Genomic DNA, 11,092 nt, shown 5'->3' on the forward strand with positions numbered 1-11,092 from the left:
TGCTGTGTGGCCCTGCAGTCACCCTGCACCCAGCCAGGGATGCTCCATCAGGCTTGCCTGTCCTGCAACTGTTAGGACTTAGAGCTGACAAGAATGTGCAGACTGTTGGGAAAATAATAGTTCTAGCTCCCCTCCCTCCAATCCCAGCTCACCCTCAGAAAGCAAGCTGTGAAAATTCATTTTCCCAGGAGGGAAGGAGAAAAGGCAGACACGCCAAGCCTGCTGCTGGGGTATCTAACAGTGGGAAACGGCAGAAAGTAAGATAAGCCGAGACTTGCCAAGTGTGCATTTCAGAACCAGGCTGCGTGGGGACAGTCCCCACCAGTCTTGCATGGTCCCACACAGTGGAAGGTCATGGAAGAGAAAACAGAGCCAACTCCACGCTCTGCCCTCATCAACCTCGGGGCTATGGAGACTGGACAACCTTGTGGGACACAGGCCACCGCCCAGAACCTGCCCTGGGGTGACTAGGAGTTCCAGGCAAGCCCATCAACTGACCACCCAGGGAGTTGGTGCAGGGGCGCCACCACCACCAGTGAGCTGAGAAGTAATGGGCTTGTTTCATTCTCGAGGCAGGAAGTGGTCAAGCATTCAGCCATCCACCAACCTAGGGCCGCCACTAGCGTAAACCTTAATGAAGTTTCTGGCTAAGTATCTGAAGGTCTTTGCAGTCCTAAGCTTTCCATTGAGAAATCAACCTAGACCGAGAGGCAGCAGGTGCTCAGAGCCAGTGGAATGGGACCACCCCCCAACCCCCGCAGCCTCCTTAACCAAAGTCTCACGTGAGCTCCCTCCCCAGGCAATCGTGTGCACCCCCTAGCTGAACAGTGGGAACGGGTAAACTGAGATTTCATTCACTGCCAAGAGCCGGTTCTCAGGACTTGGTGGCTGTAGGAGTTCCTGGATCTGACCAAGAGGGGGAATGCCTACCCTAGGTGCTCTAACAGGAAGATCACCCCTGTCCCCCAAATCCTGCACTGGGAGACAAAGGAGTATGAAAAGAGCCTTCAGTTTAAGACAGCCTTGATGTTAATATCATATCCAGACATCACCCATCTCTGGTCCAGTCCACTGGGAGGGAAGGTGAGTCGGCAGCCCTCCCCTGAGCCCCAAACCTCTCTGTCTGGATGCCAACTCTCCTTGAGGGGGCAAGAAGGAAGATGAGGAGGAAGAGGCAGCTGCCTGTCTGCCCACCAGCTGGCAGAAGTCCCAGGAGGGGGAGATCTGCCTCTGCCCCTCACAGGTCAAGGTAGATCTCAAGGGTCTGTGGAGGCCGTGTCCAGTATGGATGGCTCACATGCACTATGCCCACGTGGACCCTGCGTTGCTGGGCTGCCCCACCAGGCAGCACAAGAATGCCTGGAAGGCAGCTTGACAGTTCCCAGCAAAACCCTGCAGCCCCTCCCAGCCCCCTCAAGGCCCCACACATCTGAGGGATAGGACTGGGCAGGGAAGAAAGCCAAGCTACGCCACCCAGACCCTCCTACCTGCTAAAGCGCCCAACACCGTCCACCATGAGCCGCAGCCGCCTCCTCTCCTGCGGCTCCGCCATGAAATAGCGGACTCCAAGAAGCAGGGGCCCCCCCACCGCTGTGGCAGAAAGCGCCTTCTTCCACAGGGGCTGGCGTCTCGCGGACCTGGAGGGAGACAGGTGCACAGCCTGGGTTACTTCCCATCTGTCCCTCCCTGCTTGGCCTGGACTCTGCAGGACCCTGCTCCCTCTGGTTGGCCAAAGCCTGGCCAACCCCATGGATGCTACAGCTGCGCTAGGAGCCTCTGCAGGTGACATGGGTTCCAGACACCTGTGTGGTCACTAGAGTGCTCTCTGACCACTGCCTCCAAGTCACCTTGCCTGAGTCCCACAGACCCTGGACACCAGACTCCAAGGGGCCAGTGGATCTAGAAAGTGGCTCCTTGGCTACATGGGAAGCAGCTCAAGGGCAGGACTGTAGAGGGTTACAACAACTGTCCCCCTCGCTGATGGCCCAACTAGACTGCAAGTGTCAGGAAGGCAGAGCCCGGGTAAGAGGCGCAGCTAACACATACTGAATAAGGTGAGAGCTCAAGACAAGGAATCTAGCAGCAGCCCCACACACGCTGAACCCAGTGGGAGCCGAATCCCATGGCAGCCCCAGCATCCAGTCACGTGTCTGCCCCACAGTCACCAAACAGAGAGCGAGCATTCAGCAACTCTCACCCCGAGTTCTGCCAGGCCTGAGTCTTGCCTCTGGCCGCCTTCCCACCTCACTCCCGCCCCATCCTGCCCACAGTCCCACCCTCCTGCGCTCTGCACCCAACACTCTGTTATCTTCAGAGCACACAGCTCTAGCTGCCATCTGCTCATGATGGTGCTGTTGGGGTGTCCCGCCCCTCAAACTCCAGTCCCAGGTCAGGACCCTGGTGGTCGTGGATCCCAGTGCACTGCACCAAGGAGCAAACGCATCCCCTCTTGAGGGTGAGGGTACAGAGAAGGTCCAGCCCCACAGCAGAGGTCATCCATCCCTGCCTGGCGAGCAGCACATGCCCTGCAGGGTGCCTGTGGCTGTGGAGAACTCACCACCTCGCAGGCAGGACCCTGAGGTTTCTCCAGAAGAAGGCAGCAGGGGACGGCCAGGGCTTCGGCCGGCTCTGCAGCAGAGCAGAGTGGAAGTGGCAAAGTTGTGACTGCAAAGTGAGCAACGGCACAGGTCAGACGAGGCAGGAACACGCCCTCTGGTCTTCTGTCTCCCACATCCTCACAGCATGCATCTGAGGGGCAAGCTGTGCCTCCCCTACCCTCCACCCAAATACATCATGGAAGAGTGTCAGTGCTGCCTGGCCTGTGTGTGGGCCCAGCCCACGTGTTGGACTCTGGAATGCAGGACAGTTCCACCTGTTGAGAGCAAGGCTGAGGTCAAAGTATCCCATAAGAGAAGGCTACACACAGTTTGCACCAGGAGCTGCTGCTTCAGACACACCTCAATGGCCATTAGAAATGCCCTGCCTTTGAATGTCCCCGTGGTCCCCGCCCCTGACACTCTACTAGGACCCTGGGACCTATCATTTACTATTTCCTGCTGCTGAGACCACTGACCAGCAGCCTCAGAAAGGCAACCTGCATTTCCAAAGACAACGTCAAGAATGCTTAATCACACAATCAGAAAGATGTCAGACGCTAAGGTGGAAGACGAGATGCAGGAAAAACGGACCTCGTGTAGGTCATTGTTCTAAAAGCAAATGAAGGCACAAGGAATTCCACTTACTAAGACCCCAGAGGTGGAGACTTGGAAAGCTTCTACCTGGAGAAGGGTAGGGAAGGCCGAGTGGAAGATATGCCACAGCCAGCAGGACACGTAGAGAAGCAAAGTACCACGGAGACGCTGCACAACGTGCTGCCTTATTTTAGTGACCGTAGAAACATCACGGCTCTCCTACGCTCACTGGCAACCTTGGTCTCCCAATCTTATTTGAATTATGAGGTCTTAAGAGTTCCTCAGGGGCCGGCCCGGTGGCATAGTGGTTAAGTTTGTGGGCTCGACTTTGGCGGCCTGGGGTTTGCAGGTTCAGATCCTAGGCGTGGACCTACGCACTGCTTATCAGGCCATGCTGTGGCGGCGTCCCACATAAAGTAGAGGAAGATGGGCACAATGTTAGCCCAGGGCCAATCTTCCTCAGCAAAAAGAGGAGGATTGGCAACAGATGTTAGCTCAAGGCTAATCTTCCTCACCAAAAAAAAAAAAAAAAAAAAGAGTTCCTCAACCACAAATACGCCAACTGTAAATTCGTAGTCTTTAGGGAAAAAAGGATTGTGCATACTAAGTCATAACCTGCAGCACAGATGTTAACATTATTATTGTGAACTCTGGGCCAAATAAGGACCTGACTTTCCAAAAACTTTCTGGCCAAAGTGTACAGCCCTGAAGACAATTTCAAGGACTGAAAAACAACACAAAAGTCAAAGGAAAAGGTCCATGACCTACTGTGCCAAGAGGAGAACAAGGGCTGACAGAAAACCTCTGCTCAGCAAGGCCACACACAGCGAGTGCAGATCCTCAAGGAAAGCCCTTGAGAGGCAAGAAAGGCACCACAGGCAGACAGGAGGTGAGGGCCAGCAGCAGGCAGAGACTCGGGGGTCCACAGCTCCAGCCTTCTGTGCAAGAGGGCAGCACAGCGCGCTGCCCACCCTGCTGCCCTTCTGGTCCCCACAACCTGACTTGGCCACGTGTGCAGCAGAAGGGGAGGCCCAGTGAACAGGCACCTGTGACCACAGATGGCGGACAGCTGCTCAGAACATTAGTCAGTGCCTGCAGGATGGCTGGTTCCAGGCTGGGATCCCAACTGCCTCCTACCTTACATCAGACAAGGGTTTGTGACAACAGCAGGTGTACAGGAGGGCGAAGCCCTGCCTGCCCCTACACTGTGCCCTCCCCTAGGTGTAACTCTGCCCAAGCTCCGTCCAGACCCTTCCTGTTCTCTGCGACGAGGTCTCCAGACCCCTCCCTGTACTGCTCACCTGACTCCACATCTCCTACCACACACGCCCACCAAACAAACCCTACCCACGAGGACCAGTGTGACAATGGGTCCTGCGTGCAACCAGAGACCACAGAGGCAGACAGAACCACAGGGCCACCAGGACAGCATAGGGCTCAAGGGAGGAAGGGATCCTGCCACCTGGCAGTGAGCAGGACTTCTACGTGGACACTGGGGAGGGTCTTCTAGGTAGAGGGCACAGCATCAGTGAAGGCGTGAAACCAGGACAGTATAGGGTGTTTCTGAGGAGGAGAAGCCAGGACCGTGTGGCTGGAAACATAATGTGCGCTCAAGAGGGGGAGGGGGGCTGGAAACATATGTGCGCTCAAGAGGGGGAGGGGGGCTGCCCCAGAGGAAAGGGTGGGCAGCAAAGTGAGCTGGACCCAGCCGGTGTCCCAGGGCCCCGGGGGTTCCAGCAGGGAGGGGAGATGTGCTGGGAAGGTCACCCGGGAGGAGGCAGGGGCAAGTATTCAGTCAGAGGGGGCTGGAGCCCTAGGCAGAGCCATGGCCCCAGGGAGGGTGGCTGGGTGACAGAGCCAAGAGGATTCAGGGCAAGCGTGAGGAGCTGAGCAAGATGACCCAAGGCCGGCGCCTGAGAGCCAGGAGCCTCGAGGCCATCCATACCAGCTGCCTGCTCCTCTGGCCAGTGAGGATTCTGTTGTGATTCTGATCTCGGCAAGACCACAAGCCCACTGAATCAGAACTGACAACAGCCACCAGCTGCAAACCACCGCTGCTCAACAGGCCTTATCAGTGACCCTGAGAACACCCCAACAAGCAGATCCAGAGTGTGGGACATTCTCCAAACAATGGCCTGGCCTCTTCAGAAAGTCATTAAGACCCATGAGTTGGGAACTACTGGTGCTGGGCATAGCCATTTATCAATTCTCTCCACTTCCGTAAATATTTGCAATTTTTAATAACAAGAAGTTAAAAAAAAGTTAGGGGAAAAAAAGTGGGAGAACTGTTGTAGATTGGGAGGCTAGACAGACCAACACCAAGTACAAAGCATGAATCTTGACCAGACCTCAATCTGAAAGAAAGCACCTATAACATACATTTCTGGGACAACACACAAATCTGAATACGGACAGCAGACATTAGGGAATTACTGTTAGTATTTTCAGGCATGATAAATTCACCATGATTACGTAAGAGAATGTCCCTGTTTAGGGGATGCACGTTGAAGTATTTAGAGAATATGTGTCAAAATGTCTGTGACTTACTTTCAAATGGTCCAATGACAACAAAATATATACTTTCAAACAGAAATAGAAACAACTAGTGCCAGATAATAACTAATAACGGGTAGATCTAGGTGGTGGGTATCTGGATAATTAAATATCCAGTACCACTCTGTCAACTTGTCCCTATATTTAAATGTTTTCATAATCAAAGGTGCCAGGACAGGGGCATTCTGGAGATGAGGCAGCTGGTGCAGGGCAGGGTCCTCATCTGGAGCGATTCTGCGCCAGGACTTCTGTCTGGAGACACTCTCAGTTGTCACAACTTGGGGGAAGGGGTGCTCCTGCCATCAGGTGGGTGGAGGCCAGGGACGCTGCTCAACACCAGTCAATGTCCAGGATGACCCTACCCTAGAGACTCAGGTAGAGCCGAGGCTGAGAAACCAGGGCAGACTCTGGATCCAGACTTCTGGAGCTGGAACTGGAATCGGGGCTCCAGCACTTCCCAGCCATGCAGCATGGGTAAGTTATTTCCCTCTCTGGGCCTCAGTTTCCCTGTCTAGAAAGTGGGGATCGCTGCACTATTAAAGTGCGGGACAAGCGAACTGACATCTGCAAAGCCCTCGGAGCACTGCCCCGCCCACACATGCACCATGTGAGTGTGTGCAGATGTGCATGCTGAGGTCACCCTGGGGTCAAGGAGCCGCTAGTCTCTGCCAGGCCCTCCTCCTCACTGTGCCAAGCCGTCTGCTGGTCCCCGATGCCCTTACCCTCCTCCCAACAACCCTGCCCCCCTACTTTCAGGAGAGTGAAAGGGCAGCAAAGTAGGATTTGCTGCAAAGTTCCAATGGGGTTCATTGATTCAGAAGCTGCACCACTGCAGGCAAAGAAGGAAAATGGCCAAAGCTGACAACAATAATTATTTTGCGCCATTAGCATTCAGAAGGAAAGGAAAGATCCATGAGTTATTCTAGTCAACATGCCAACGAACTGGAGGAGCAGAGCAAAGGGCCTCACGATGCAGAGGCTGGGAGCACCAGCGCTGAAGCGAGGGCTGGCAAGGAAGGTAACACGCCAAAAGCTCAGGCACAGCTGTGCCAAGACCACGGGCTGAACTCAGCCTCTCACGACCCCGAATGCCCCTGTGAGGGCTGAGCAGGAGGGGGCCGAATGTGTGCTCTGGGTGTGTCTGACCTAGAGAGAGCAGAAGACTGCAGGTGAGGAGAGCTCCCCCAAGAGAGGGTTCGCCCTTCAAGTGCTACCACCTGGAGAAGGCCCACGGTCTCTTAGGGAGACTCCGAGGGGCGCACGGTGAGGACTAACCACCAAAGGAGAAGTGTGCGCAGCCCTGGCCAGGCACCAGCCGGTCAGTGGCCCCTCAGGTTTTCTGGTGGCCCCAGGAGAACAGCACAGAATGTATAGACGGTGCATAACGCAAAGCACTCTTGCGCTGACGGGGTGCCGCGGAGCAGGGCAGAAGCCACTGAGTGCTGAGCCCCACACTGGAGCGAGACAGGCCTGGTCCACACGCCTCACTGCCCTTCACCCTGGGCCTAGGGGCGCTCCCCTGCTCTGACACCTTTCATCTGTGAACAGGAGGTAACAGTGTCCACCTTGCAAGGCTAGAAAGAGGGTACTTCCCTTAGGGCTCAGCACTTGACAGGTACTCAACAAACGTGGACATTTCCTATGGCGGGGACTGTCACACTTACTTTCTCACGTGATCCACAACTAAAACTCCTGGCAAAGCCGGGAGTGGAACACGAGTCTAACTGCTTCCTCAGTTGACCCTGTTTCCATTCCCAAACTGGCCTGCAGTGAAATCCCTCAATGCGGAGGGGTCCTGACAGCCAAAGCAGAGCACATTGTCCCCAAGAGTCATTCATATGCAAGGGTTTCGTGAGAAAAAGCCAAGTCACCTAATGGATAAATAACTTTAAACATCATTTTCATGTTAAAACATACAGTATCTTTACAGAGGAGAATGCTAAATCTGAATTATTCTACACTAAAGCATGAGACCCTGGCTGTGTCCCCAGCCCCCTGACGACTATCCACAACTGTTAGGGGCTCTGTTGGGGAAGCTGAGGCCCAGAGTCCACAGCCTCTGGGCACATGGTCAACACAGTGCCAGGTCCTCTTGTGTACACAGGCTCAGCGTGGATGAGGCCAGGAAAGTAACGGCCAGCCCCTGACCACAGTTCCCAGTAATAGTCTTCTGCTATTTTCTTAGGAACCACCACTGCAGGAGGAGCTTTGGCTGCATTTCGTCATTCCCAGCTCATTTCCCAGCACTGACTCCTCACTCACTTTGTCACTGTTATCTCCGTGACAAAGATCCCTCTGGTAGACGCTGGACAACCCAAGCAAAGCCAGACCCAGGCTCATTCTCCAGGCTGCTGTCCTGCCCGGAATGCCCTTCACCCCACCCTGATTCACACACTCACGACACTCTGTCTCACCACACTCCCCCCAGCCCTGCACCTTGTACATACCTCTCTCACTGTCCTTGTCACACAGGAGTTAGTTTACAGTCTCTGTCTCCTCACCAGACTGAGCGGGGCCCACCCCTCAATCACCTCTGTACTTCTAGGATCTAGCACGGTGCTTTGCTAGATAAAGCAGAAACTCCATGAACGTTTGCTGAATTGAGATAAATGCTGGCTAAGCACAGAACAAATCAGGACCCCACGTGGCCCAGGCGAGGATGCTAGCTGAGCAAGAGGCAAAGGCCACAGTGAGGCAAGAGATGGCAGCAGCCCCTGCAGCAGCCTGGCCCTGGACAGGACTCCAAGGATGAGGCCTCGTGCTGACTACTCCAGAACTCCCACCAGGGCCCACAGGGCTGTTCAAGTGCCTGGGTCCTCCCAGTCTGGAATGTTCAGTGCTCCACAAACTATCCCCATCGCACAGGAGACATTCCCAACGCCCAAAGAGGTTATGTAGCTATAAATGTGGGCCAGAGTCTACAGCCAGACCTTCCAGGAAATAGTCCAGGGTAATTTCTACCACATATATAACCCTAACCACACCCAGAGCTTGAGCACCAGAGCGTGCTGGGAAACAGGCGCAGAGAAGGCTGCGGGTCCCCAGGATATTCTCCCACACACCAGTGCCTTCTCACCAGGATGACCACACACCCGGCTTGCCTGGGACTGTCCCCGTCTACACGTGTTGTCCCAGCACTCCTCTCACTCCCAAAGCCTTCCACTTTGGACAAGATGAGACGGACCTCCTCTACCCTGGCCTCTCATGCTTTCTTAGAGTGTGGGCACAGTCTGTCTGCAGAAACAGAGTGCTCATCTGAAACTCAACTAACAACCCATAAAGCAGCAAAAAAAGAGCTCTGAGTAACACTCAGATATTACAAAGCTCACAAAATTTGTGTGCGCTTTAACACAGAACCATGAGTGTGCCCGCTCATGTTTTAGGCACCAGCTGGGTTGTCTGTTTTTCTAACACCCCGTAGATTAGACACAGATTATAAGGAAGATAAAAGGTCATTACAGACAAACCAGACCAAAGCAGCAAGAAGCAACTGCTGAGTCTCATGATGAGGCCTGAAACAGAAAAACTACAGAAGTGACAAGAACCTGGGCAGTGTAAAGGCAGGGCCTACAGCCCTGTGCACCGCAGCAGGAAAGGAGACCAAGGCACAGAAACATTCTCATGGTGAAGAAGCGAGACACTGGGAATCTGGGCCCAGGAGAGGTGGTCTGGAGACCGTGAATAGGGCACCCTGCCCCTTTCTGTTCCAAGGGTCTGTGACCCTCACAACACCAGTCAGGACCCAGCAGCCTACCGGGCCCGCTCCACGTACTAGTTACAAGCAGCTCCCAGTTAGGGGCTAAAACCTGCCGGTCCACTCCCTAGGCTGCCCGGAGGATGAAGTGACCTGAATATATGAAGAAGCTTTATAAACTGTCAAGTGCTGTACTAAAGGCCAACTCAGTGTCTCTCTGCCTGACCCTTAGACTAACACTGCCTCATCAGCTCAGCTCATACAACACCCCTATGTAAAGGAGCTGCTCCCTGAAAGCCACAAGACCTCATGGAAATTCGTCTGCACTACTGACATCTAAACCTACAAGGCCAGGCTTACTAGGAAAATACAAACTCTACAGAAAACTCCATGTTGAAATGCTGATGAACCCTCTAAAGCTCTGAGGATAGGGCTGGATTCTCGGGCAGGGAGTGGGTAAGATCTGGGTCAATGATTACAACACCGGGTTGGAAGGTGCCCATCCTAACTGCAGAGATGCAACAAAAACACAACTGGAAGGTCAGCTGCATTTTCAGGATCCAAAGCAGCACGAGCTGGGAGGGCAGCGAGGGCCAGGCAGAAGCCGAGGAAGGCCTGACAGAGGGGCTTTGCGAGACCGGGGGCGGGGGGGGGCGCCTCCGAGCGGGGCGCCGGGGTCAGCCCACCAGAGCCCTCCGTGTCCTCAGAAGCGGGCCGGGCGTTAGCTCAGGGTGTCTGAGGCGGGCGGGTGACCGGGGAAGGGTTCTCGAGGGCGCAAGTGAAAGGAAAGGCGGGGAGGCCTCCCGCGCGACTCCGGCACGGTCTGGAGCGGGAAGTCTACGGCAGACCGGGGCCGCGAGAGCGCGAAGCCGGCGCCTGGGACAGGGCAGGGGACGGGGCTCTGGGCGGTGGCCTCGGGGGCACGGTTCCCACCACGGCGAACCCGCTTCTGAGGAGGACAGTCCCTCTGCACCTCCGCACAGGGCCGGGCTTCAGGGAGTCTGAAGGACTGGGCATCCGGGAGCTGAGCCCGGTCCCTTGGGAGCCGGAGGGTCCCTGACGGGCTGGCCCGGGCGTCGCGGGGCGGTGCGAAAGCTCGGGGCTCGGAGCCCGGACGCGGGCGGTGGGGAGCGCCGGGCCGCGCGGCGAAAGCTCACCGGTCGCCACATCTTGCCGCCGCCGCTCCGCTCCCGCGGGGCGCAGGCTGCCGTCGCCCGGCCCAGCAGTCCCCGCGGGTGGAGGCGCAGTGCGCACGCACGCCCCGCCCACGACAGTGGGCGGGGCCTTGAGGCCACGCCCCGAGCTGCCCGCATCCGCGGCGGAGAAGCGCCCCCCAGCGGTCCCCAGCGGCCTAGCTTTAGGGCTGGGACTGCGACCCCGCGGGAGCGGCTGCAGGCCCACTCCGGCGGGCACCTCACGGGTCAGTTCTCACTGCCCCTCAGGGGTCTTCTCCCACAGCTAATGGAAGCCGAGGCTCAGGAAGGTCGGCTCACTCGTTTCCCAGGAGCTCTCAGCATGGGCGGAAGCGGGGAAGGAGACGGGACCCCACTGGGAGGTCAGTGCTGAGAGAGCGGAGCCCAGACCTGTGGGGCTCGCACCTGTGGAGTGGGGAATGGCGGCCTTCAGGCTCAACATTGTCAGAATTGACTCTAGT

At 56.0% G+C, this 11,092-nt stretch overlaps 1 protein-coding gene across 2 annotated transcripts in view; it reads right to left on the reverse strand.

The window, feature by feature from the left end:
- The window catches only part of ADCK5 (aarF domain containing kinase 5), a 15,437-nt gene extending 4,772 nt beyond the window's left edge, over window positions 1–10,665 (reverse strand). Inside the window, exons 1-3 of one of the 2 annotated variants that reach the window (XM_014797284.2) lie at window positions 10,596–10,665; window positions 2,558–2,664; window positions 1,488–1,637 (exon numbers count right to left, since the gene is read on the reverse strand). In XM_014797284.2, coding sequence (XP_014652770.1) covers window positions 1,488–1,637; window positions 2,558–2,664; window positions 10,596–10,607 — 269 coding nt within the window. In that variant the 5' untranslated portion in view covers window positions 10,608–10,665. Of the gene's footprint in view, window positions 1–1,487; window positions 1,638–2,557; window positions 2,665–8,191; window positions 8,309–10,595 lie in introns of those variants that run through there. The other variant, XM_087447180.1, reaches the window with a different exon arrangement.
- Between the last annotated feature and the right edge of the window lie 427 nt (window positions 10,666–11,092).

This window comes from Ceratotherium simum, chromosome 23 (assembly GCF_057802395.1).
Source record: "Ceratotherium simum simum isolate JZ-2026a chromosome 23, ASM5780239v1, whole genome shotgun sequence".
Lineage (NCBI taxonomy): Eukaryota > Metazoa > Chordata > Mammalia > Perissodactyla > Rhinocerotidae > Ceratotherium > Ceratotherium simum.